This window comes from Cololabis saira, chromosome 24, assembly GCF_033807715.1.
Source record: "Cololabis saira isolate AMF1-May2022 chromosome 24, fColSai1.1, whole genome shotgun sequence".
Classification (NCBI taxonomy): Eukaryota; Metazoa; Chordata; class Actinopteri; order Beloniformes; family Belonidae; genus Cololabis; species Cololabis saira.
In genome coordinates this window covers 19,532,746-19,559,413 of record NC_084610.1, presented here as the reverse complement: position 1 = coordinate 19,559,413, position 26,668 = coordinate 19,532,746, and the positions used below count along the sequence as shown (strand labels likewise).

The 26,668-nt window shown below is 41.3% G+C and overlaps 1 protein-coding gene across 3 annotated transcripts in view; it reads right to left on the bottom strand.

The window, feature by feature from the left end:
- The window catches only part of dmd (dystrophin), a 361,679-nt gene that overhangs the window by 195,652 nt on the left and 139,359 nt on the right, over nucleotides 1–26,668 (bottom strand). For all 3 annotated transcript variants that reach the window (XM_061715918.1, XM_061715919.1, XM_061715920.1), the window contains exons 9-14: nucleotides 20,938–21,134; nucleotides 13,346–13,474; nucleotides 5,841–5,936; nucleotides 4,590–4,688; nucleotides 2,877–3,058; nucleotides 774–924 (exon numbers count right to left, since the gene is read on the bottom strand). In XM_061715918.1, coding sequence (XP_061571902.1) covers nucleotides 774–924; nucleotides 2,877–3,058; nucleotides 4,590–4,688; nucleotides 5,841–5,936; nucleotides 13,346–13,474; nucleotides 20,938–21,134 — 854 coding nt within the window. The remainder of the gene's footprint in view (nucleotides 1–773; nucleotides 925–2,876; nucleotides 3,059–4,589; nucleotides 4,689–5,840; nucleotides 5,937–13,345; nucleotides 13,475–20,937; nucleotides 21,135–26,668) is intronic.

The window sequence follows — 26,668 nt, the reverse complement described above, 5'->3', positions numbered from 1 at the left end:
GTCGAGGTAAGCCCAGATGATGATGAGGCAGGGGAAGGTATCCAGTATTTTGCTAATTGGAGAGTTAAAATTGCGCATATAAACACCCGATCCGACCCGAAAAACCCAAAAATTTCGCGGGCCCCCCTGGCCATTTCACACAGGGCCTCGCAAATCTCCCAAATGACTCTGCATACGCATACACATACATACATATACACATACATACATATACACATACATACATACATACTACAGCACACTTTGTCTTACTGCAAATTGTATTGGCCTTTGTAGATTTGACTTCTTATTTAACTATTCAATTTAATCAACACATTTAATTAAGATTTTCTGCAAAATGCTCACAATCGATAAGATAAGGATAATTTAATAGCATTTAATAGAGCATTGTAATAACGTATAAATAATAAAAATCTAAAAATAGTCTGATAGACTGTTTAATATACAACACATGACTTATTTTGGAATACAAAGAACCAACTTGACTATGACTATGCTATGTAAAATGTGAATTAAGTTTTATTAGTAACTTTGGTAAGTTTAAGATTTCATAAATAACATCGATGGAGGGGGGCCCAAAAATCACAATCTGCCTAGTGTAGTCCATTTATTTAATCCGGCTCTGCCTACGCTGCCTTCTCCCCTCTTCTTCTCTTTGCATTATTCAGATAAACCCTCAGTTATTAATTATACGTATCTTATCACCATCATTGATCTCCATTGTTCTTGTAGTTTGAGTTGCAATATAAGTTGCAATATAACACAACGCTCACCTTGTGTTCCTCCACCTGGAGCTTGACATCCTCCAGATCAGGACCAAGTGGCTGAGAGCCAATCTTCTTTATTCGTGCCTCTGTTTTGCCGAGCCAGTCTGTGAGCTGCTGAAGCTGCTGATGCTGCAGCTCCATTAAGACCTCGTGGAGTCTGGAATTGAGACACAGTTCAGTGGGCTATTCATCACATGTTGAAAGCACATGTATGTCACTGTTAAAAAACAGTCTTCCTTAGGAATAGTTCACACTCACTGGCCACTTCAGCAAGTATACCAGGTGGCTGGTGACTGTATATCTTAATGCCATATGTTATTTATGCATGATTTCTTCAAAATAAATAAACAATACAAACCAACTAATCAATCAACCCATCCATTCATCTTTTCCTTATCGTTTGTGCTCTCTTGCAGGAGGGAGATGTCATGTAAGCAGTAGCACCTGGAAATGGATGTGTGCATCCATCCAGCCATTCATTCATTAACTTCAATTGATCTGGATTTGAGATGCTGCCTGAGGAAAGAAGTCCAGACCTCCTCCTCTCTGGCCATCCTCTTCTAATCCAGGGGAATACTGAGGCATTTCCAGATCAGCTGGGAGGTATAGTCTTCCGCTGCTGCTTCCACATGCCTGTGTGGATGTCTGCTGTGTGCTGCTGCCGACCACCCAAGTCTGGCCTTCGGCAGGAGGGTCCCCTCTTATAAGCCTGGTCCTGCTCAAGGTTTCTTCCCTCCTAAAGGGGAGTTTTTCCTTGCCACTGTTTGGCTTAAGGCCTTTCTCCCACTAGGGGAGTTTATACCTGCCATTGTTTATGTAATAATTGCTCGGGGGGCAGGTTCTGGGTTTCTGGGAAGATCCTAAAGACAACTTTTGTTGTATTAGACCAGTGATTCTTAACCATAGGGCCGTGGTCCACACTTGGGCTGCGAGCGCCACCTAGTGGTCCGCAAAAAGAATTCTGTTTTGTACGTGTGGGCCGCGTGGGCCGCAGGACTGCATAGCAACTCCCGACCAAATGAGGAGAAGACACTCAGCTAGCTGTACGTGTAATAGTAAGAGAAATGGTGTGTATTTACAGAGTAAATCCTTCATTTTGCACAGAGTACGTTTAGATCCACCAGGATCAGGGATCGATTACTTGGGTCTGCGCCCAGAGCGAGCGAGCGTGCGGCGTGATCATTTATCCTGACGGGGCCTTTTCCACACGGCGCGCTGTGTGTGTGTTTTACAGAAATGACACACACAAAACTGAGGGTGCGTCTTTCCACACGGCGCCCGTATGGTCGTCAAAATACGGTAATTAGCTTGGCTCTATATACAGAGATGAAAAGCGTAACAGGTGGAAAGGAAAGCTATATAAATAAAATTGAATTGAATTTTCACAGGACAGGAAAAACGGGAGCCTCCCTCCAATTGGACATTCCCTGGGCCTCCTCCCAGTTGGACATCACCAAAACACCTCCCCAGGGAGGTATCAACAAGTCATCCTAACCCACTCCCCATAATTTGTGACCATAAATCAGGGGTAAACAGAGAATCTTGCCTTTCCGCTCAGCCTTTTCTTCACCACGCCAGACAGGTTCGAACGACATGGAAATCATACTTTGCTTACTGATAAGTTCTATGTCGGGGCATTGGAGAACAGAGTCTGGGCATGGAAATGTGTCTGACTGGTCCATGTGTGTTTTTTGGACTTGGAGAAGGCTTTTGACCATGTCCTTTGGGCTAATCTGTATTCGGCATGGATGCTAGTTCCCTTTGGTCCCTGTAGACATGGAGCAGATGGTAGTCCTGATGGAGCTGACTGCCATTTATCAATGATTCTGTTCATAACTTGTATTGACAGAATTTCTAGGTGCAGCCACGGGACAGAAGTGTCATTGAGCTCTCGCGAGTAAATTTCACCGTTGAGTGTGAAGCTACAGCGATTAAAACCAACCCCTTAAAATCTGAGGCTATGATTCCCAGTCAGTAAAGGGTAGAGGGCATTCTCTGGGTTGGGGGTAATGTGCAACACCGAGTGATGGTCTAGGCTAGACTACATAGTACATGTACTCCTGCAAACAACATATTCGTTCATCTGACTTTTGTGTCTTTGCACAGTACCTGCTTTGTCTCTCCATGCTAGCCACTCTCAGGTGCTCCCACCGGGAGTTCAAGAGGTTCATCTGCTCCTTGACTTCTTCTGCTTCTTCTTCACTAACGTTTCCCTCCCTCAACAGGGCAGCCCCGGCCCGGAGGACCCGCCCCACGCTGCCCTGGTGTGTGGTCAGCTCTACCATATACCCCTAGAGAGATGGCACATTAGAATATTTCACACATATTCACATTTCTTTTGCACAAACAACCTTCTAAAAAGGAACAAGGATGTCCTCACATCACTGATTTAAGCACTTAACTTTAATATGATTTTTCCAAAAAGGCACCTAACAAATTGGTCAGTGTTAATCAGAGTCTTTATGCAGCCACTGCTCCTGAAAAAGCTCCATTTATGAGTTAAACCTTTTAATAAAACAGTTTGCTGGAACTCCAACAGAATTTCAGCAGGTTTTCATTCACATTGACAATACAGATTTTATTTTAGTGTGTGAGTGAGATTTACCCTTTCACAATAATTACTGCTTTTTATGCATGTTCTGTTAATTCAAGGAAAATGTATTCATAGTTTTTGTATTTGTTAGACCTAATTATACCAAAATTGGCCAGCAAAACACTCACCACATATCAGATAAACCAAGTGTACCTAATGAAGTGGTGATTATACTACTACAAAAACCTTGTTAAAATTACAACCAATGCGCATTTGGTACCAAGTAGAGACCGAAAGATTAGATGTGGACTACTAAATATACGATCGTTAAGCTCCAAGTCTCCAAGTCTTCAAATAAAATCTAAACCTAAATGTGATTATAATACAATCGAAAGCCTCACGTTTAGTCTAAAACTCCCGAGCTGGAAATCAGAGAAGCCAGTTTTGTTAGTGGTAGTGTACCGGCCCCCTGCTGGTGCTTATCTAGAGTTTCTGTCTGAATTTTCAGATTTCCTATCAGGTTTATTGATCAGTACAGATAAATTCATCATAGTGGGTGACTTTAACATTCATATGGATGTTGAAAGCGATAATCTTTAATTAGCTTTTAATTCTTATTTAGAATCGATTATAGAATCAAAAAGTAAACAAACCGACGGACTCTTTTAATCATACCCTGGATCTCAGCTACGGTGCTGAAACTGATGATCTTTTGGTGTCGCCTGTAAACTCCCTCTTATCCGACCACTATTTAATAACGTTTGAATTTAATATTGTCGATGTTGAAGCGCAAAACAGGAGGTATTATTTTAGCAGATGTTTGTCTGATGAAGCTATTGCTAAATTTAGGGAGGTCATTGCTCATCTTACGATAGTGGAAAATAGTGAAGTAGTCGAGGCCAGTGACCTGGGTTCTACCTCTGCAGATGTTGATTTACTTGCTAGTAACACTGCAACACCTGTCTGCTATATGCTTGCTGACATCCGGGCCTGTGCCCGTGTTAATGTAGTTGGCTTGTGTTGGAACACTAGACTCACAAAGAAACTACCCAAAACAAATGTTGTAAATCTACGCTGGCACTTGACCAATAATGTGGTTTTCTACTGAGACAAAAACATTTAAATCCTTCTTTATATTCCTGATATGGGCCTGTATACCTGTGATTATTTAGCCTCACTGACACATATTGAATATATGCAACAAGGTGAAAAAGTAAAGTTTTAAACAGAAATACCTCTGGAATAAAAAGAACTAGGTTTTAACAGCCTTGCATTGCTCCGGTTCCTACCTCATGTGTGTGGAACTGTTCCTTCACCTCTTCCACATTGCTGGAGATGGGAGGCTGGCCCTGGAGACCATCCTCAGCTGACAGCAACCATGTCAACACCTTTTAAAAGCACAGTTTTATTAAGATAAGACAATTACAAAATAAAAGGGTATAGTTCATATTTTTCATCAGATATCAAACCTTTTATTTCTGTACTCGTAAAATCCCTATTGAGTCTGCTGATGAGACCTCATTCAGATTTGTACATCTGTAAGTCAACTGCACTTTTACTCTGAAAGTGATGACTTTCAGAGTAAAAGTGCAGTTGACTCACAGATCTACAAATCTGTACGAGGAGTCCTCAAGATCAGACTCAATAGGTTTAAGGTGATGACCTTACCCCAAGGAACATAGGACTGTGATAATAACAGTAATGTATTTTCCGCACTATAAGGTGCACCGCATTATAAGGCGCACCTTCAATGAATGACGTATTTTAAAACTTTTTCCATATATAAGGCGCACCGCATTATAAGGTGCACTAAATATATGGTAAAATACCGTACTATAGTGGCTGGGGTTGAGTTACGTATCTACCTGATGGAGCTGTGCTACAGGAAATGCTACAAAATCCTACAGTAAATGCAAAAAGAAAAAACAAGAAGAAAAGTACCGTATGTCAAATTTTATTCACAAAATAAAAACCAGCTTTGCTCCGTTTCGTCAAAGTTGCCATTATGCGAGTCAGCGTCGCTGCTGTTGTCTTGAACGTCTGTGACGATTCCTGAAATTTTTAGCGCCATTACTTTGGCGACACCAACTACATTACCCACAATCCCCCTGACTACAGTAACAGAAATTACCGTAATGATCATATATAAGGCGCACTGCATTATAAGGCGCACTGCCGGTTTTTGAGAAAATTAAAGGCTTTTAGGTGCGCCTTATGCGGAAAATACGGTACTTGGAAGGTAGAAATGGCTAAGCACAGAACAGCTATCAAATATATTGTATTTGCTTGCTTTAACGTCTGGTTGTAATGCCTTTAAATTAAGTAAAATACAAGTCAAGTTTGTGTGTTTAGAACTGCTAACTGACTGTTTAGCTCAAGTCGACACTGCGAGGGCATGGTTGTGATTAGGGATGGGAATTGATACGATTTTTCCAATTCCGATTCCATTATCTCTGGCAATGAAATATTATCAATTATCAAGCATCAGTGTGACATCATCAAAAAAACAAAACAACCAAAAGTATGATGCAGTGCCATACCTCCTCCAGTGAAGCCTGGTAGTTCTCCAGGTTGGTTGCGCCGGGAGGAAGAGGACTGAGGCCCCGCCGCAGCTCCTCCTGGCTGGCACTCAGGAGCTACGGGGGGAATGGACACATGGGAGATTCAAAGTTACAGTGAAGTAGCAGATGTAAAGACGACTGTCCCTTTCACCTTCAAAACACTAGGAGGAAGTAGAGTAAGGAAAAAAACAAGAAGTCAAAACAGAGGGATTTGGAAGGAATAAAAGCAGAGACATTAAGTAAAAGAAAAAAAAACACTACAAAAGACAAGTGGGAAACTTGAAAGAGTTATAGATTAAAGGTGACTACAAGAAGTTAAAAATCTCCAGCGTGTTCCTTGTTTTTCTCTCCGTCACCCTCAAATGTGTACCATCGCTCCATCTAAGTCCTACCTTTCTTCTTAAACTAGATTATTTAAGGCAATTAAATCCTCAAAACAAAAAAAAGGTCAAACCACGCTGATGTTAGCTGTCCAACCTCAGTCAGTGCTGTTCTCTGCTCTGTATTACAACTGTTCTTCTGTGCCAAAAGGTACCCTGTCAATAAATGACCCTGCAATATATCCAATATTGATTAAAAAAACTGTGAAATGATCTTTATGACTAGAATCAAAGCATTTGTCAGGATTTGACCCTCCCTGTTTTATTTTGTGTTTAAGTTCTGGTTTGACCTTCCTGTTTCTCATCAAGCCCTGATTGTCTGCACCTGTGTCTCGTTATCCCTTGTGTATATCTGGTCTTTTCTTTCACTTCTCCCTGCTGGTCCGTATTGTTTCCTCCCTCTGTGTTTTCCCGAGTCTTCCAAGGTTTTGTCATTTTTGGCTGTTGATGCAGTTCTTGCTTTTTGTATTCCTGCTCAGCAGCGCTTTTTGTTACATAAATCATTGTTTCTTGAGAACTCCTGCCTCCTGCTCTCCTACATCTGGGTGCGAACAACTACCGTTTCCTAACAGAACGGAGCAGCCACCATGGAGAGACTTTCAACTTGAGGGAGTTCTATCAGCAGATGGGATATTTGTTTTATTTTATTCAAGAAGCATTTTTATTCTATATATGCAGGCAGTTTATTTTTATGTCATTTGTTTTATACATTTTGATATTGTGCAGACCTCTGTTAATAAATGTACCTGTGTGACGTTCGGCACGAGGCTTTGTATTAAAACTGACTGTTTTTTTAAGGGTTTGCCTCAGAAAAAGATGAAGCTAACAGAGATGCTATGCTATAATGCTTTGGGGGAAACCCCAATTATGGCACAGAAAAAATATCGATGTATATCGAGTATCGCCATTCAGCTAGAAAATATCGAGATATGACTTTTGGTCCATATCGCCCAGCCCTAAACAGGAGTCCCCCTTCTGAGGAACATGCCCGGCTCGAGACGGACCCAGGCGTTTTAGCCCCAGGGGAGACGACAACTGAGCCAGCCCCAGCCTATTCCGGTGGGGGTCCCGGACGCGCCTCCTCCTGTTCCCGAGGTGGTCCCGGACGCCCCTCAGCCAGTGCTGAGGGCCCGTTGCCCCCCTCAGCCAGTGCCGAGGGCACGGTGTCCCCCTCAGCCGGCCCCTCGGGTTCTTAGTCCCCCGAAGCCGGCCCCTCGGGTTCTGTCTGCCCCGAAGCCGGCCCCTAGGATTCTATGTCCCCCCAAGGCTTCAGTCCCGAGAATGACCCTCTGACCCATCTGCTCAGTCCCGAGAACGGCCGTCTCGCCGGTCTGCCCGGCCCCGAGGACAGCCCTCTGAAATTTGACTGTGTTGGCCTGTCGAGGCGTTCATACGATAAAAATTACAGACCTCTCCATTTTTTTGTAAGTAGGAAAAATTGCAAAATCAAATACTTTGTTTCTCCACTGGTTTTATATATAGATAATTAATTAATCTCCATAACCGAGTAGCTCCCCTAATGCAAAGAACAACCTCGTCATATAGTGGGGATCAAGAAAGCATCTTGAGGAAGCAAGACATTTTGTATTCCTGCCCTAACGTGGTCTCCTGTATTTGGGTCTTTACCTCTAAAAACCTTCAATTCATAACACAAATCATTATTACATAATCAAATCATGAGTGAAGACAGTAAATAGTCGCACCTCAAAGAATAATAAGATAATAAAATGAGCCCAATGCCAAAATCCTTTTTTGTAGTGTGAGAAGATTGTCTTGTCTTGTTATCCGATTTCTTTTCCTTTTCCGCCTCCTTTCAGACTCGTTCTTTTTTTTGTTGGTTTGACTCCTGTTTTGCTCAGCTCTACGTCCTACTTCAGGATGAAAGTCAATTTCTTTGTGTGGGTAGTTCTGAGCGGTTTCCTGAATGCATCCTTGTTCTTACGTGCTTGTGAAACATCAGTCGCAGCCGAAGCGCTGTTCCAGATGTGTTCGTGCCACCCATTTTACATAGGATGTAAAGACTTGAGAAACCAAAAAGTATCCCATAATGCATTTCCCAGTAACAATCAGAAGTAATGACAGAAGAGAAAGGGGTGAAAGACAAAAAAGGGTAATGCTTTTTTTTAACAGGATGTACTTTTTAGATGTTTTCAGGCTAAAATATAGTCTTTCTAACTTCAAATGTGTGGTTAAGAGTTTTGTCTTACCATCTCCATCAAACTCTATCAGTTGGCTGAAATTCTAATGCATACAACCCATTAAAAAACATCTTAAAGCAACAGTTGCAAACACTTTTGTCAGAAAAGTAGGAAGTCACAGAGTTGGCATTCATTTATGGAACGAGTGATCCAGGGGAAGAACCTCTTTGTGAGTTTGCTTGTGTGCAATTTCAATCTATGTCTGCAGCATCTGCCAGAAGGTAAAAGCTCAAACAAGTGATGGGCTGAGCGGGAGGGGTCACAGGTGATGGAGTTGTTTTGCTGATGGTGACCATTATCTTGTATGATGAGATGGCTTCCATACAATCTTTAATGATACAAAGAGGGTTGTGGTCGTTTCTGCTCATCCTGAGGTCAATTCTTAGTTCTTTTGTTATTTTTAGTGCTCATTGTCAGGTTAACGTTATCACCAGAAAGTTTTTCCACTTTATCAAACTCAATGATACTGGTGGAGGATTGGTGTAGAGTGCAGTCATACGTGTACAGTGTCTTGCGGAGGGGGATCAGGACACAGACCTGTGGAGAGCTTATGAGTCTGAGGGTTGATGACAGGTGAGGGTGAAGTCTGACTGTTTTTTGGCAGTTTGTGAGGGAGTCTTTTATTCAGGCCCAAGTGGAAGTGGGAATCTGTAGGTTAGACAACTTAGTGATGACGTGTCCAGTATGATTATATTGAAGGCTGACCCATCATCCACAAAGAGCATCCCTACATAGCTTATGCACTATCCTACTGTAGATGGTCCAGCACATTATGAAGAGCTAATGCTCCGGCACCGACAGGATCCACTGGGCGGTGCCCCTCACCCTTCTTCTCTTCTCTTCTTCCATTTTTTATTTATTATAAGTATCACATAGCCATCATTTTTGTCCATCGTACTTGTAGTCTGTTGGGCTGGCCCTCTTTTTTCTCTTTTGTGTATGTTTGCAGGCCGGAGCTTCGGGAGCTGCGTGCTGACCTGCAGTCCACCCCTCTGATCATCCCACTGCTGCTTCCACCTGTCTGTGTGGATGTCTGCTGTGTGCTTGCTGATGTCCTGGCCCGCAACCCCCCCCGTCCCGGTATTGGTGGAGGTATTGATGCTGGAAGGCATCTAGGAGCTGGAGGGAGGCAGTGTGTCGGTGTACCTCTGGACCTCAAAACAGGCAAAATAGCTATTCCGATCCTCTGCTAGCATGGACCTCACTAATGGCTTGGATGCCACACTGTTGTTCGGTGCTCCTCTATTTTCTTTTTGCAGGCCACCTCAGCATGACATATGACTCATAGGTTGGATCTTGTGCTGCTGTACACTGAGCTGTCTCCCGATCTGAAGGTCATGTGAGAGGCTTTGATAAGGGCCTGGACCTATCATGGTTTTAGGAAAATGTCTGGGTTTGATGGTGTGACTGCAGATGGGGGTGAGGGGTGGAGTAATAGGCTGGGATAAAAAGCAGCAAGAGGTGGTCTGAGTGCCTAAAGTGAGGAAGAGCCTCACTTTTTTAAGTTATTATTTTTAAATTAGTATATATATATATATATATATATATATATATATATATATATATATATATATATACACAGTGGGGCAAAAAGGTATTTAGTCAGACCCTTTGTGGTGGCTCTAGTGGCCCTTTATTCAAGTTGCAGACAGGAAGGGTATGAGAGAGAGAATGAGAATGACATGCAGCAAAGGTGCGCAGACCGGGACTCGAACCCGCAACCGCTGCAGGAGGACTGCAGCCTCAGCACATGAGCCGCTTGCCTAAGCCACTGTGCCACCGAGAAGCCCCAGGAACCATTTTTAAAGAATGTATTTGCAAATTATAGTGGAAAATAAGTATTTGGTAACAAAAGTTCGTCTCAATACTTTGTTATATACTCTTTGTTGGCAATGATAGAGGTCAAATGTTTTCTGTAAGTCTTCACAAGGTTTTCCCTCACTGTTGCTGGTATTTCTGTCCGTTCCTCCATGCAGATCTCCTCTAGAGCAGTGATGTTTTGGGGCTGTCGCTGGACAACACGGACTTTCAACTCCCTCCAAAGATTTTCTATGGGGTTGAGATCTGGAGACTGGCTAGGCCACTCCAGGACCTTGAAATGTTTCTTACGAAGCCGATCCTTCGTTGCCAGGGCGATGTGTTTGGATCATTGTCATGCTGAAAGACCCAGCCAGTAGGTATGGTCAGACGGGCCTGACATGTACTGGCTTAAGCAGGGGGAACATCAGGCACTGCAGGATCTGAGTCCCTGGTGGCGTAGTGTGTTACTGATGTTTCCTTTGTTACTTTGGTCCCAGCTCTCTGCAGGTCATTCACTAGGTCTACCGTGTGGTTCTGGGATCTTTACTCTCCGTTCTTGTGATCATCTTTACCCCACGGGGTGAGATCTTGCATGGAGCCCCAGGTGGAGGGAGATTATCAGTGGTCTTGTACGTCTTCCTTTTTCTAATAATTGCTCCCACAGTTGATTTCTTCACACCAAGCTTCTTACCTATTGCAGATTCAGTCTTCCCAGTCTGGTGCAGGTCTACAGTTTAGTTTCTCACGTCCTTTGACAGCTCTTTGGTCTTGGCCATAGTGGAGTTTGGAGTGAGACTGTTTGAGGTTGTGGACAGGTGTCTTTTATACTGATAACCAGTTAAAACAGGTGTCTTTTATACTGATAACCAGTTAAAACAGGTGCCATTAATAAAGGTAACTAGTGGAGGACAGTGGAGCCTCTTAAAGAAGAAGTTACAAGTCTGTGAAAGCCAAACAATGTGAACAGTGTAAAAATCCTACAATGTGATTTCCTGGATTCTTTCCCCCCATTCTGTCGCTCATAGTTGAAGTTACCTATGATGAAAATTACAGGGCTCTCCCATCTTTTTAAGTGGGAAAACTTGAACAATTGGTGTCTGACTAAATACTTTCCCCCCCCCACTGTAAATATGCTCTGCTTATAAACCATCACTAGTTACACCAGGAGCAGTCTGGCACCTGGGGAGTAGTTGGAGGTGTGGGGGGGTTAAGGCCTTGCTTTTTTGAAGGAATTTGGACAGAACAGTCTTTAAACATGCGTGGTTGAAGTCCCCTGGTCTGTATGTGCTGTCTGATGTTTGCTTAAGGTGCGATGATGATAGCCGAGAGGCATCTTAGCATTAGCACCAGATGGGATGTCAACACCTGTGAGAGTAGCTAACCCTAACCTTTCTGTGGATTTCATCTCTACTGAGTGTTCACACCTGTCTTTCACAAACCCCTGTGATTATATCTTTTTCTCTTTCCAGTTCCCCTAATAGTCGGTCAATTGGGTATCCCATCATGTTCCTGGTTCCTGGTAAAGTAATGATCAGAAATTACTTTTGTTTGATGGCTCGTGCCTCTTTCTTCTCCTACATTTGGGTCGCCACACCTTAATCATAACATATATAGTGATGCCCCGATACCATTTTTTACACACCGAGTACGAGTATTTTAATTTGTGTAATCGCCGATACAGAATACCGATACGATACTTCTACCACAAAAATAACTAGGCTAAAAATGCAATGAAAAATGCAATGAATTGGAAGACAGGTTGTATTTGCAACATATACATTCAATAAAAAATAAATAAAATGAGTAGAATAACTATTTTAAACAAAACTCAGCCAGCTGGGCTTCCCTCCGCGGCCCGGTGGCGCTGGGAGTGCGCAGCCCCCCGGCCACTCGCCGCGCCGACAGCCCGCTGAGTCCCAACACGGCCTGGGGGTTGTCTCTTGCGATTATCTGTCGCTTTTGCAGAACCTGAGCTAATGTTGGCTGTTGTGGTCTTGCAGTAGCATTAGCAACCTCCGTATACCCAGCTTTATGATGCGCCTTGAGATGTTTTATCAAGTTGCTGGTATTAAACAGCGTATTCTCCTTTCCTCCTCTTGACACCTTAGCAGCTTATGGCTTGCAGTCTGCCTTGCTTCTGTCGTCTTCCCTTATTTTGAAATATGTCCAACTGCTGACGTCCCGCTTGCATTAATTGTCGCTATCTTGCCTGAAACGGCGCTGGTATCACTCTCTTCTCATCACAACGCTAAGCTTAGCCGACTAGCGGCTAACCGGAACAGCTAGCTGAGCTGCCAGGCTGCACACTCACCCGGGACGGGGGTGGCCCAACATCTCCCCCTAGAGTCACTAACCAGTAACTACAACAACAATGAAGTGGTATCGGTGTGTGGTATCGGAGAATTTTTTGCGAGTACGAGTATATGAGAGCAGTATCGGCCCCGATACCGACACCAGTATCGGTATCGGGGCATCCCTAAACATATATAAAATAAAATCAAGCTATCAAGAAGACAACCGGAACTACCTTTGGTTTGTTCTACCTGCAATGAAGTAAAAGATCACAAATATCTTCCCAGATGTTTCTGATTTGGGATTATGGTAGGATTAGTAAGAGCAAGTTTAGTCGCACTGGTAACAAACTGTTGTCTATATAAATAAAGGCAAGGTAACTCCATAATTACTGTCAATTTTTTTAACCAACTCTATAGCTGTACAACTTCAAACGAAAACAGACATTTCTTTTCACAGATGATCACATTGCAAAAAATGTTCATGTCAACAAGTCCTGTGGTTTCACTTTTTTCTCCTTACATGTTAAAATAACTTAAAAACTATTTTTTCTTGTCAAAAGTAGATATAAAACTTGCACTGGAGAAAGAAAACCATTTTTATGGTAAAACTCTTTGAAACAATTACTGCTCCACATAGAACAAGAATAAACTCGCCCTGTAGACGTTTTTCAAGATCATTAATAGACTTGTTATTGTGAACATTTTTTTCTCTCAAATGTACAGAAAAACAAAGAGACAAAACAGTCTGTGTTCAGCCAAAGCATGCACAGACAGATGTTTAGCTCTCAGTGTTAGCACTGCAAGACACAGACCTGATCAGTAAAACGTCTCCTCTTTAGCTCTGGCGACTTGACATATGCAGCCTGGGTGTAGGCATAGCTTTTATAGCGAGGCGGAGGAGAAGGACTCTGCACACGCCCCTGAGCCACACTCACTGTGATCTGAGAGACAGAAATAGAGGAGTGTAGAAAAAGGATGGAGAAAGAAGGACGAGGAATTGGTAGAAATATAGGGAAGTAGAGAGGAAAAACAGGTAGAGAGAAAAAGAGGCAGAGGAGAGCAAAAAGAAGGCAAAAGAGTGCAAAAGATCAAAAAGCCAAAATATGCAGACAAGTAAGAAGCAAAAAAAAAGATGTAATGTGAAAACAAAATGCAAGAGACAATTCAAATAAATGTGAGTGGGCAGAATGCAAGTGAAGATGCAAAACAAAGAAAAAGAAGAAAAAAGGCAAAAATGAGAAAAAAAGAAATAGGAAAAACCTCACATGTACTCAGTTTCCATCCAAATATCAGGCTAATTTCATATTTTGAAACTGGAAGGGTCTAATCAAAACAATTGTAATCTAATAAAAATTAGATGTTCAGTTTTTTTCCTCTAAGACTTGAAGGAAAAGGGGCAAGTCTTTAAAAAAAGAAAGAGACCAAGAGACAAACCAACTATGTTAATCTTTTGTTAAACTAAACTTTTATGACAAATATGATGAAAGAAACATTTCAGAAACTATCATGTCACTATTCAATACATTTTATAATTCTCTTTCTTTTAACCCTCACAGCCCAGTAAGGGTCACAAAGACCCTGCCAGTGCGCTGTGGGGGTTCAGTCAAGGTCAGAGGGTCATTTCCTGACCAACTTATGTTCTTTTCCTTGGTCAAGAAATAAAAAGCACTTCATAGGATTAAAAAAAAAACTGTTTAATATTAGATATGTTGTATGAACATGTGTAATAGTCTATCTAGAGGTTGAGAATAATGGTGGGACTCGATTAAAAAAAATCAATCTAGTTAATTAGAGGCTTTGTAATTAATTAATCAATCAAATCAAATCAATATTTGACACGAGAAGCAACATTTTTCAATTTAAATGGTATATTTTGGTATATGACTGAATCATTGAATTGACACATAAATAAGCTTTAACAACAAAATTGTGTTTATTTTGATAACTGAGTGTTAACATAAAGTGCAATATGATTAATAGGAATATGATTGCATTGTCCGCAAGGCACAAACTTAAATTCAAGTTAGCTATATTCAAGCTTTTTCAGGACTTTTTGTAAACTCAAAATAGGAGCGTCGTCTGTGCGAGCGTCGTCTGTACTCGCTGCAATATGTTTGGCATTGAGGTGGTAGCGGAGGGTGGAAGAGCTCCAGTGATCTTTCTTGCACAATTTTCACACAACTGTGCTTTTATCCAGGTTTCCACTGGGTAGTTTTTTTAAACTAAAACTTCCGCCCACCGAACCCAGCAAGACTTCCCATCGGTTTGGGTTTCCATTGTTGTTTCTCGTGTTGAGTTCTGTGCATCAGTATTAAGGGTATTTAATACCGGGAATTCGTGCAATGAGAAACGTTCCGCACTGTTGGAGTGCAAAAGTAAATAGCGATTAAATGCGTTATTTTTTTTTGTCGCGTTATTTTTCTGTAATTAATTAATCGTAATTAACGCGATAAAGTCCCAGCCATAGTTGAGAAGGTAAAAACCCATACCCTATGCATTTATATATCTGACCCTTAAATCCAACGTAAGGAACTCGAGGGATGTGTGAGGTTCAGCATCTGGCCCAACACACTTGAGACACGTGAACTGCTACTAAAACGCCCTCGGCCAAAACCTCCAAATAACAGAAATATTCTGTTAAGGAGTACAGAAAAAGTACATTAAAAACGAGTAAAAGCTAGATCGTTAACTTGTTATAGCTGTATCTTCTTCATCCATTAAGATACATTTTTATTCGTTTTTTTAATCTTTTTACCATTTTTATGTAATATGTCTATTATGAAAAGGAATCATACAAAGGAATAAAATATACAACGCCGAACAAAGTAAATAACTTTCTTTTTTTTTGTTGATCAAACAATGTTTAATATCAAACACATCTTGGGAAAATAAGGAGAAAATGAAAACAACACAATTCACTTTCCTAGACTACATAAGGTGTTATTTTATGATTTTCTTTTCAGTAATGAATGTTTTTTGTTAATTTCACCTTGGATGGAAAGTAAGCTACAGATGCACAAATAAAAAGTAAGCTACAGAAGCAGGTTAACATGTTATGCAAGACATGTAAACAGAGTGAACAAAGCAGATGCAGCTCCTGTTCAATGACCTGTCGTCCATTTCCTTCACTCCACCCAGACTCCACCCACTCTCCTTGCACACTCCACCTGCGTCTAGTAACGTATCAAAGTATCCATTTTTATGCCGTTTTCTCCTCAGGGAAAGACATAACTGGACCTTTTGGTGCTGACATTTGCTTTACTCTCAGTTTTAGTAAAGTTAGTACAAAACTTTGCAAAAAACTACATTATTTAATTCATGTGTCATTAGCATTTTCTCATTTATTTGCAAACAAATAGCTGCCTAATCTTCCTACTGCCCGGATGATTTCAGGCCCATAGCACTTACATCAGTAGTGATGAAATGCCTGGAGAGACTGGTTGCCCAGCACATCAAGGCCTGCCTCCGACCATTGTTCCACCCTCACCAGTTTGCTTACAGTGCAAACCGTTCCACAGAGGATGCCATTACCATCACCATCCACTCTACACTGAGCCACCTCCAACACCCAGGTAACTACGTAAGACTGCTCTTCATAGACTTCAGCTCAGCGTTCAACACAATAATCCCGGACATCCTTATCAACAAACTCCCCCACAACCCTCCACCGGCCCTTGGATTAATGGCCTTTCTCTCCAATGGAGCTTTTCCACTAGTACCTACTCAGCCCGACTCGCCTTGCCTCGTTTCTTTTCACCCACCCAGAACACCCAGAACAGAAGTAGGAGGTTGGAGCGAAGCTGCTGTGATGTATTTGATTGTGTGATCTAAACGAAGAAGACAACAACACTAAAGATGTAGAACCTGGAGGAGATGATAGATGTGCTGCTGGGTCTGTGGCTTGTGTTCGATACCAAGTAAAAAAATGAGAGTGAGAGAAGCTTCAAGCGGCAACGCTTTTTTTTATAGTTTGTTTGTCTCGGCGCTGCTGAAAAGTCTGTTGGTAACTGCGAGCAGCTATGAAGTGACAGAGCTCCTGGTGGAACTTGTCGTTCCTTATCGCCCGTCTAGATCCCTTTTTAATTCTCTCCTCAGCCACCAGGTTTATGAACATCTGCACCTCAGAGTTGGATCATGAAACAGACGTTTGCGCTGCCATTGCCTGTTGAATAAAATGAACAAGAAGCTGCAAGTCGCTCTTTCACTGATTTCCACCTCCTGACTCAGACGTCTGACTCCAACCCCCCGACCAATCAGTGGCCTGTAGTGTGATGACGTCAGATTCAGCCCTACTCAGCCGCTTAGAACCTCGGCAGAGTAATTACAGAAAAAGTATCTACTCGGCACGCCTCGACCCCTAGTGGAAAAGCGCAAAACCGTGGCGAGGCGAGTCGAGTCGGGCTGAGTAGGTACTAGTGTAAAAGCGCCACAACAGACCGCAACATGTGAGACTGGGCCCAAACCTCTCCTCCACCATCACCCTCAGCACTGGCTCTCCCCAGGGCTCTGTGCTGAGTCCTCTGCTGTACACCTTATACACACCCGACTGCTCTCCCTCCCACCCCTCCAACCTCATTATAAAAATTGTGGATGTGGGAAAGGTGGCTCAGTTGGTAGAGCGTTCGCCCATGAACCTGAAGGTCAGTGGTTCGGACCCTAGTTCCTCCTGTGTCCACCAAAGTGTCCTTGGGCAAGACACTGAATCCCCCAGCTGCTCCCGGTTGTCAGGCCAGCGCCGTTGTACGGCAGCTCCGCCGACAACCGGTGTGTGAAAGTGTGCGTGCGTGTGTGGGTGAATGTCTACAGTGTAAAGCGCTTTGGGGCTGTAGGAGTACACTGTGGGTATCTCAGGTGGAGACGAGGCTAAGTACAGAGAAGAGGTCCTGCAGTTGACACCATGGTGTTCCTCCAACAACATGCTATTGAACACCAAGAAAACGAAGGAAGTCGTACTAGACTTCAGGCGGAACAGACCAGCCCCTGTTCTTGAATGGGGGACTGCATGGAGAGGGTGCCACCATTCAAATTCCTCGGTGTACACACCTCAGAAGAACTCTCCTGGTCCACTAATGAAAAAAATAAAAATAACAAAGAAGCGGCGACTGCACTTTCTGAGAGTCCTCAGAAAGTGCAGGGCATACAGAGGGTCATAGGCTCAGCCCAGATCATTGGCTGCCCTTTGCCCACCCTGGTAGAGCGTGCCAACTGTTGCCTCAAAAGACACTGCACACCCTGCTCACCACCGGTTTACACCTGCTCCCCTCCAGCAGGCGCTACAGGTCAATGAAGGCACGCACCACCCCATTCACAAACTGTTTTATTCCCTGGGACATTCATTAAATAAGTCAAAGCTGGTGAATACCTCCCCTCATGAACACTACCTCGGACTGTTGCACCTATCACTTTATCTATAGCTGCTGCTTTTACTGCTATATTACATTGTGTACTGTGAGTGTGGAGATACTGTATGTATGGTTGTGTGGGTGGGGGTGATGAGTGAGGTTGAACGGAGTGAGAGGTGTATGTATGTCTGGGGGGAATGTCATGTCTGTCATACGTTGTATTTATTAGTAGTTTTGTTTTTATATCAAAAACAATAGCTCTGTTACACCAAGTAAAAGATTCACTGGATAACAAGGCATTGTATATTTTATATAACACTATGATTGTGCCATATCTGACCTATTGCATTGAAGTATGGGGAAATGCTTGCAAAAAATATACTCAGTCTATTTTCATTTTACAAAAAAAGCCATAAGAATAATTAGTAGAAAACAATATAGTCATCCTTCAAATCCATTATTCCTTCAGTTAAAACTGTGGACCACAGAATTCTGCAAATTATGTGGAAAGCTCATAAGAAAACGTTGCCAGTCAATATACAGAAAAAAACTGAAAAAAGAGAAAATAAGTATAACTTAAAAGGAACAAAGATCTTTAAAAAAACCTTAAAAATCTTCAGAACAAAATGAATGGAACCTTGTGTTTCTGTAAAAGGTATCAGTTTATGGAACATTCTGGATGCAGAAGCCAAAGAATGCAAATCAAACATTACATTTAAAAGAATAATAAAAGCCAGTTTGATGAAGAAATATCATGATAATTGTTAAGTTAGGAGGGTTTTTTTTTATCTCTCTCTTTTTAGCACCATTGTCATGTTTTTTTTCTTTGAATCAAAAAAGATTTGACGACAGCTATTTTGTGTTATTTTATAACTTTGTTGTAGTTTTTTTTATTATTACATTAATTGATTTCTTTAGGTTTTTTGATTTTTCTTTTGATTTCTTAGGCGAAAAAGGGACAGATAAAATAAGCTTAATCTTCTTTCTGTTCCCCTTTCATTCAAGGAAAGAGATTTGTTGTAATTATATTGAACTGTTTTGTTTTTCTTTTAGTGAATAAAATAAAGAATACAATAAATAAATAAATAATTATTTATTTTATTTTATTTTAAAGCACTGATCGGAGTAGCACCTTAAATTTAGAAGAAAGAGCTACCACTAAAAACAATTAATTGAAATATTTCAAGTAATTAATCAGGCCTGGTACACACTGCAGCCAGCAGACTAGCTGGAAAATACACCTGAGATGAGTTCAGTTCTGCAGCCGGAGCAACATTTTATGGTTGCAAATTGCACAAGGCTATTTTTAACAATATATATATTTTAGACAGTCTGGATTTAATTCACAAATACCTACCTTTTGCTAAATGTACAATTCCAATTCAAAAGCAGCTAAGTGAAATTAGTCCACTAATGACCCAGTAAGTGCTAACAAAGTTTTAGCTGGGTTTTTTTTATTTATTTATTTTGATTATTCTATTTATTCAGTTTCGATGATAGGCAGAGTTGACTGCAAGCAATTCACTTCCTGTGCACATAGGTATGTGTGTGTGTGGTTTGCAGACATTACTCATGCATGCTCCATCAAATACAGCAAGGATAAACTAATTTACACAAAAATTTAGTTTTAAAATATTTGTAGTTTCATCTGATTCACTGGATCCTTTTGTAATATTTTAAAGATTAAAATCTTAAAAATATTAAACGTCTTCTAAAGTATAGTTACACAGCCAGAAGAACAGCACCTGAGTCCAAGTGTTGCCGCTTCCAAATCTGGAAGGCTTCACTCTTCTGGGAAAGAGCTTCTCTTATAACCTTCTTTGCCTCTATTGTCGAATATCACATCTTTAGTTTTTTATTTTTCACAAACACAACTGAGCACAGATCAGCGTCCACATGCTTTTGGCTGTAACATGAAAATACACAGTAGACATTTGTATATTTTCAATTTAGCTAATCCGGCAACATTATTACAGATTTGAACACGTGCACAGCTGGAATACAACGAAACACATGGGGTTTCTTGGCGTCCGATTTAAATCTTTGTCTGATCAAATAACATCAATATCTGATTTTCCCGATTGGACAGACATTATCTTGGCTACCTTTTCCATGACAGCTGGGTTAGAAGCTGGGTTAGCCCAAGTTAGAAATGGGCAGTGTGTATGTATACATATATATATATATATATATATATATATATATATATATATATATATATATATATATATATATATATATATGTGTGTATATATATAATGCATGTATGTGTGTGTGTGTGTATGTATGTGTGTGTGTGTATGTCTATGTGTGTGTATGTGTGTGAATATGTATGTTTGTATGTAGATATACAGTATATAGATATAGAGCAGATGGAGTTAATATAGAGATAGTATGGTTTAAAGTATATTTATATAAATATTTATATGGGCATGTGTGTCCAAATATATAGAAATATTCAACTATGTGTATGTATGTATAGGTATGTGTGTGACTATAATTATAGTATAGTTAGTTATTATGAATTAATTTAATTAATAATATAATAATTAATACTTTTTAATTATTAATTTATTAATAAACTTATTAATACATGATTAGTGAATGGGGGTAGGATTAAATAAGTTACACTTCTTCCTACTCCTTTTTGCACATGAATGAAATTCTTTGTATTTTTTTTGTTTTTGTTTTGTTTTCTTATCTTCTCTTTTAATTGTTGTATTTTTACATGTACAAAATAAATCAAATCAAATCAAAAAACCTGCTGGAGAACAAACAAAATGAAGGTATCAGAGTGGCCATCACAAAGCGCTGACCTCAGTCTTATACGTAATACTTGTGTGTGGCAGAGACAAGACATGTGTCTGCAACCACAACCTCCACTCAGCTTCACCACTACTATGAGGAGGAGTGGGCCAAAATTCCAGCAAGATATGTTGAGAGAAGCTTGTGGATAGTTAAAAGATACGACAGCGTAAGATACCAACTTTACCAACACAGTAAAGGTAATGAAGACGAAAATAATTTGTGTGGTTTATTGTGTCTTTGTTTGCAATTCCAACCTGCTGGGAGTAACGCTGTTGGGTCTGGATCTTGTAGTGCTCCTCCGCCGTCACATGGCTGATGCTGGATGCCGTTGATAGTGGGAGGGTTTCAACTTCCTGAATGGCTTCCATAGAAACAGTCTGTGGAAGCACCTGGAAGAGCGACGTCACGTACATGAGGACGCTCTTCTTGTCAGGGTGAGGTACAGCCACATCTACGGAGTATTTAAAAAAGAAAGAAAAAAAAGTTAATTTTAAAATAGTTGGTTACAGTAGAATTCTAACATGTACATGTGAGGGTTCAGATTCAAGTGTATGCTCAATCAAAATCAGAGGTGTCAAAAGTATTCACATTTATTACTCAGGTAAAAGTATATATACTGCAGTTTATAAATACTCCTGTAGAAGTTGAAGTATCAACTCAAGTTTTTTACTCAAGTAAAAGTATGAGAGTACTGGTTTCAAAAATACTTAAAGTATAAAAGTAAAAGTAATGTAAGGGGGAAAAAGCCATTAAGGACAAAAGCCATTAAAAATGAATGCATCTTAGTATAATGCAAATATATTAAAGAACCATATATGTGTACTATTGAGCATTAACATGTGTTTCAGAGAGCAGGAGATATGATGACTAGTTGCCTATAAGTATTGTAATGGTGCAAAAAGTCAAACTTCAGAGGCATGTTATCATTTATCCTAACCTTTATTGGAATGTACATCCAAGTTTAGTTGCAGGAATCTGAGGGAACGGATGTAAGAACAAAACTGGACAAGAACATCTGAAACAACCACAACCAAATTCACTCTATCCGGATGGAGCAATTTAACTGGATAGTTTTGTTTTACAGGCCGAAATGAAATAGAGTAACGAGGCTGTTTTTAAAATGTAAGGAGTAAAAAGTACAGATAATTGCGTGAAAATGTAAGGAGTAAAAGTAAAAAGTCGTCTGAAAAATAATTACTCCAGTGAAGTATAGATAACCAAAATTTCTACTTAAGTAAGGTAACAAAGATTCCTGTCCAAATGAGTAGTTCTTCACAAGCCCCGCCCACTAGACCTGATTGACAAGGCCATCTTACCTTGGACCTGCCCTGATTATGCTATCAACAAAGTCCGCCACTGTCTTTACACAAGAGCAAAATGTCTCACAAGAGATTGAGGTTCTGTACTTGGATGTTACAATTAACTCGACAGTTATTTACTTCCGACAGCTGAGCTCTCTTTTCTGTTTGTTAACACTTTCCTGAGAATGGCCCATTTTACCATTTTTTTTACCATTTTTAGTTTCTTCCTGCGGCAAACACACAGCAAACATGATGGCGATATTTAGAAAAAAAGATGCCATTTATAAGTTATAACTGTGGGTTTACTAGGCCTATTAACACAATTTAAAAACTGGGATATAATTTAAATACTGTAATTTCGATACAATGCTCAGCAAGGCTGTTTCTCACTGCTACTTCATTGTAAATCAGTCGCCAGCAAGTCCGTAGACTCCAGAGGGTTATTATCTTGCTCAGTACCCTACCCTGCCAGAACATGAAAAGATCAATTAAAGTGAAATTAAGTTAACCAACCATTCAGAAATGTTCAGTGGAAGCCTTAATTGCCAAACATCTCCGGTGGCCTCATCTTGTTCGGGGTCTGAGTCTAGTTCAAGTTGATATTGTTGCACAGATGTGTCTTCGGAGCCTCCCGCTGCCATACTTTCCATAAACTAAATCCTCAATTGTCGTCAAGGCAACATTCCACATTTGTTGCTTCGAAACACACCATAGAAGAGAGAGGCAGGGGGGCCAGAGTGCATTAACATTTAAAAGGAAATGCACCAAAACGGGTTGATTAACCAGGGGCTGATTTTGACAAGGTTTTTTTGTTTTTGTTTTTATGAACACTATCAGTGGGAATTTTTAATCAAAGTATATTATTGACTTTTCATTAACACCCTCAAGAATGTGAAAATATGGTAAATGGGCAACCAATGACCCCTTTATATATAAAGCAAAAAGCTTGCAGGAATTAATCCCTATATTTTCATGTTGTCTGTGTCAAGTGCTCTAGCTTCCTCCAAAAGTCAAACGACATCCATCCATCCATCCATCCATCCATCCATCCATCCATCCATCCATCTTCTACTGCTTATCCAGGGTTGAGTCACAGGGCCAATAGCGTTATCAGGGAAGCCCAAACTTCCCTCTCCCCGGCCACTTCATCCAACTCATATGGGGGGATCCCATAAATCGACACAGAGCCTACGATTTACGCGGCGACGCGCACCATACGGCGCGCGGCGCCGCGTAACCTACGCCGTAGGCTCTGCGTTGGTGTGACGCGGACCATAAATCAGCCTTTATTCTGGAGAGATCAGAAAAAAACTTTGCAACAATGAGCAAGCGAGTGACTATGTACATTCACTGAGTGAATATTATGAAAGTAAAATATATATTTCTTGCTAGAAATGTAATCAAAACGCATTTTTATGCAGAAACTAACTCTAAATATTGATTTTATTCACTAAAAATGAGAAATGTCCGCCATGTTTTTTTGTTTGATTCAGTCTGCAAATGATGACGTAAAGCATTCTGGGAAATTTTTCTAGCCCTCGGTCAGGAGTCAGCATCTGCAATCCCTAGCTTTTGAGGGCTAGATTCATACACCCTACTCCTCGTTATGCCCACTAGCCCTACATGCAAAGAGGATTTGGGACACCACTACCCTCACGGGAACGCGGAGGGTTCACGGAAATTTAGGGGTAGGGCTGAAAAGTAGGGTTAGGGGGTGTATTGGGACTGGCCCTTAGGGTGCTTTCACACCCCTCCCGTTTGGAGCAGTTGTTCCGAAACAGGGAGCGTCTCCCACTAAAGATCGGTTCATTTGGCATATGTGAACACAGCAATCGCGCTCGGAAGGGGGCGTGTGAAGCACCCGTGAGTTGCGGACGAGCGTTTCAACGGTCACCATTCGACTGAAAGCAGTAGCGCTGGCGGAAGAAATGAAAATTGGACATTTTCATGGAGGTCCGTCTTGGTGCTTTCGCTTCATGAAACGGTGCCAGCGCAGCAGCAGCGCCCGGTGGATTATATGGAAAAGATGGCGAGCTTCCGCTCATTCTGCAGCCGACACATCACCGACAAACGCATCCAGCCCAGCCACATCATCAACATGGACGAGGTGCCGCTCACGTTCCACATCCCGGTGAATCACACGGTGGAGAGGAAGGGGCTGCGCGTCGCCGCCGTACCCTACGCCGTAGGCTAGCGCGGTGGAGAGGACGGGAACAGCGGGTGGGGGATCCGCACAGCGGGGTATGAAATGTCCTCATTTACTGTTGTGCTTGCCTGCCACGCTGATGGACAGAAACTGTATGGTGATTTTTAAAAGAAAAACTTTGCCTAAAGAGACTTTTCCAGCCGGAGACATTATAAAGGCAAATGAAAGGGCTGGCTGGATGAAGGGATGATGATCGAGTGGCTGAGGCGGGTCTATGTGCGGCGACCCGGTGGTTTTTGTCACACACGTGGGCTAACGTGTCTGCTGGGACTGTTGTTCGGGCTTTTGCAAAAGCCGGCATTTCCGAGGCGCCGCGCGGCACAGAAAGTGACTCTGACAGCGAGGAAATTCGTACTGGCGCAGCTGAATTAGCGGAGCTCTTTAATGCTGAAACAGAGGATGAGGACTTTGAAGGGTTTGATTAATGTAAAAACTGAAATAAAATACAATCAAACTAGGTTTTGCTCCCGCTCTATTTTTAAATAAGCACACTTGTGTGCTTGTGTGTGTGTTCTGCAGCGCGCGTGTGTGTTTTGCGGCACGTGTGTGTGTGTTTTGCGGCGCACGTGTGTGCGCGCTCCGTGTCTGTAGACGGCGCCTTTTCAGTCGGTGCGCCGTATGTGTTTGTTAAATCCAAAAATTGCCTTGTGAACACAAACGCCACAAATGAAAAACGAAACAACTGTATCGATTTAGCTCCTGAATCGGAACAAAACAAACGGGACACAGGTCTGGAAGCACCATTAGCTTCTCACCCTCTGGGAGTCCAGACACCCTGCGGAGGAAACCCATTTTTGCCGGTTGTATCCCCAATCTTGTTTTTTGGTCACTACCCACAGCTTGTGGTCATAAGTGAGGTTGGGACTTTGGACCGACTTCTTCACCATGACAGACCACTGCAGCGTCTGCATCATTGCGGATGTCAGACCAATCTGCCCGTCAATCTGCCACTATATTTTCCCCTCACTTGTGAACAAGACCCTGGGGTACTCAAACTCATTTTAGATTGCTTGTTGATATTAAATTGACCTGTCTGTATGATTCCACATGGTTTCTTGTCTCAGTGTGGCCTTTCTTTTTGTGACATCTGGGGCAGCTTCTTGCCCTCCTGTCACTCAGAATGGGATAAAACGTGTTTAGAAAAAGGAAAACAATAAAAGCCTACCTGTGCAACAAGTCACACATAGAACATTTTTATGTTTCCATGTTCGCAACGTCATATCTGGTTCTAAATACCAAACCAATCTAATAATCTAAAACCTAAGATGTAATGATTGAAACATTGTTGTCCAACTTCGGTTTCCAAGGTCTGATTTTCCAATTTTTCTTTTCTTTTAAGTAATATACCTTTATACAAAAGCCTCTTTGAAGCCTCTTTCCCAGTTTCAGTTTTTGGATGTCACTGGTTAGTGGTCAGTGAGTCAACTTGAAAGTGTTCTGAAATGATTTATCGCAAAAGCCACGCAGGCAGAGGACCCAGCTGCTCCAAGAGGTAGAAGCAGATGAGCTGAAGGGAGTCAAGCTGGCGTCCTCTGGTTATGTGTGGCCTGCAGGCTTCAAACGGGACCAGAAACCTGCTCCATGCTGCTCTGCTTCCCTCTGAACCCTTCCAGGCCAACCCAAAACCAATTGCAGCAGTTTGTTCATACAGTTAACAGCAAAATAGGCCATATTGTTTTTCAAGATAGAAAGCCTTCTTTCTCCATCACTGGAAATTCAAAATATAAAGTCAATATTTGCTGGGAAAAAAAAAAAATACAAATAAATGTATTGCTACAAATAATGCAGCCATATTTAAATGAGATACTCTTTATCAGTCTCCTAGTCACCTCATCCATCATGTCCACTTTAGCTATATGAACTCATACTTGTTGCTGGGCAACACAGTTCCATGAAGCAATATGCAAATGGTGAAAAGAGAGACCCTGATGAAAATCCAAAGAAAGCGAGTTAGACCACACTTCGTGAAAGCAATCAAATCACCCTTCAAATAAAACGGAAACTCATGTTTCAGACCCTGTGTCCATTACTATGGATGTCACATGACAGGGCCTTTTTTTGGTACTTTTTGCAACATTTAACACCAAATGAACCCTCAAGTCCATTCTATTGGACATTTAACAACCAATCAAATGGCAATATATAGCTTTGCTTGTTGACGTTTGAAAAAAATCCACCACATGGAAGAGAGGTATGGCAGGGCTTCCCCCCACATGTCGAAGTAAGGATCATTTTCAACATTTCAACATTTTAATTCACACTTATAAATATTTGTGCACCGATTTCATAGTTTTGATATAGGCCTAATATTGAAAAATGGAAAAACCACATTATTGATGTCCTTATTACTATAAAAAAGTAATTCAGAACAAGAAAATAAGTTGATAATTAGTTGAAAATATGTTTAGCCCTTGAAGTCCTTGAAGTAATAATGGAAATATATCTGATATTAACATTCTTGGAAGCAATGAGGAAGAT